Source organism: Austrofundulus limnaeus, unplaced genomic scaffold, assembly GCF_001266775.1.
Source record: "Austrofundulus limnaeus strain Quisiro unplaced genomic scaffold, Austrofundulus_limnaeus-1.0 Scaffold848, whole genome shotgun sequence".
Lineage (NCBI taxonomy): Eukaryota > Metazoa > Chordata > Actinopteri > Cyprinodontiformes > Rivulidae > Austrofundulus > Austrofundulus limnaeus.
In genome coordinates, this window is record NW_013953250.1 from 179381 (window position 1) to 181101 (window position 1721).

General features: G+C 37.2%; 1 protein-coding gene across 1 annotated transcript in view; it reads left to right on the plus strand.

Moving 5' to 3' along the window:
- The window catches only part of pgk1 (phosphoglycerate kinase 1), a gene marked incomplete in the record, with an annotated part of 16276 nt that overhangs the window by 9684 nt on the left and 4871 nt on the right, over positions 1-1721 (plus strand). The window contains 1 exon segment of the mRNA XM_014029075.1: positions 1371-1474. Coding sequence (XP_013884529.1) covers positions 1371-1474 — 104 coding nt within the window.

Sequence of the window (1721 nt, forward strand, 5' to 3'; positions counted from 1 at the left end):
TGTTGCAATAAAACTCAGCTGATCATCTCACGGAGTACCTTCATTCTTGGACCACGTATTTCTGTCTTTGCTAAATAAATATTACCATAACAATTGGCGTTGTTGGCAGGATCAAGTCATCAAGTCAAATGAAATCAACATAAAAACTAAATTATTGTGGAAATTATCAGCTGTTTAGATGAGATAAATGTTGCTGTTAGACGGCAGGTCTCAGCTTTTTTTATTTAATCAGGTTTTAGCTCAAACCTGGTGAAAGATTTTCTTTGTGTTCTATAATTTGTGTTGTCATCTTGCTTTCTGTATTTAAACAAACGTTCAGTCTGGATGGAGACTTTCTATGTAATCGAGATGAAACTAAAGCGACAGCAGAGGAACAAACCCCCTCCAGGAGCTGGTTTTAAACTCTGTTCAGGTGTGAATGCAGGCAGCAGGAACTGGACCGAGTCCACCTGTCGGACATTTGATCCACGCTGCAGGACTCTCCTGACCTTTTTCTGCCCTCGGCTCCAACACTTGTGACCTTTTTTGATTATTAAAGTGCATCAGAAACCTGATCCAGGGTCTGACAGAGTCCTGCAGTTCAGCTCCATTCAGAGGATTTCTGATGATCTGAAAAACTTTATTAGTATGTTTTTTACGTAAAGTTAAATGAGACCAAAACACTTAGTCTAAAAGGTGTCTTTATGTCAAACCATTAGAAGTAAAAACTTCTATTTTGTGTTTTTAAACAGAAACTTATCAGCATAGCTTTTATAGTTTTGTTAATTTAAAAGAAAAGAAGCAACAAATGCTCCAGGAAATCCTTTTTTTATTCAACGGTGCTTTAAATCCTCACATTTGGTCATTAAGAAGACAAAACATAAACTTTAAATTTCATTTAGTTCATAAAGGTGCAGTTTTATTTTACATTAGCTTTTACAAATCGACAGAAAATTAAAGTATAAAGCCTAAAAAAGAATTAGGATGTGAACTCGTTACTGTGTTTTAATAAAGTTTATTTAATGCAGGACGTTATTAAACGTTATTTGTCACTTTTTTATTTGTACAACTTATTTAAAAGAGGAGAAAAAAACAAAGATTTTAAAACTTCAGGATAAAAAACCTTCAGTTTGTCGTCCTCTGGTTTGTTCTGTGGCAGCAGATAAAATAACCTTTGTGTTGCAACAGCAGGCAGGTAAATATGGACTGTGGACATTTAGCCTGAAAAAGACAAAAACCACTCTGTTTTCATTTCAGACTTCTTTTGTAAGAGTTTTTAAATAAAACTGTTGCATTTAGAAGCTTCTTAATATAAGTATTTACAAAATAAAACACTCTTGTCGTCCTGAATTAGTTATATTTTTGTGTCTTGTTTTGCTGTTGTGCTGCAGACCAAGGCCAGCCAGGACCAGATCGACTCCTTCAGGGCGTCTCTGTCCAAACTGGGAGACGTTTACGTCAACGACGCCTTCGGGACGGCTCACAGAGCTCACAGGTGAGCTGGACTCCTGAGTGGCTTCGGACCACGATGGGACCTTTTTATTGGCTGCTGCTTCTCAAAACAACAACCTGTTCTCCCAACATGTTGTTTTTGTTGATTATAAGTTAAAAATAAATACTTGTTGGTCCGTCCATCAGGTTCTCCTGGTGGGAAAGAGGTGAAACACACAGACTTAAATATAAATATGACTAGACTGAGCCCCGCCCATCCTGTCCACAGGTAGTGTCTGTGACATCATGGA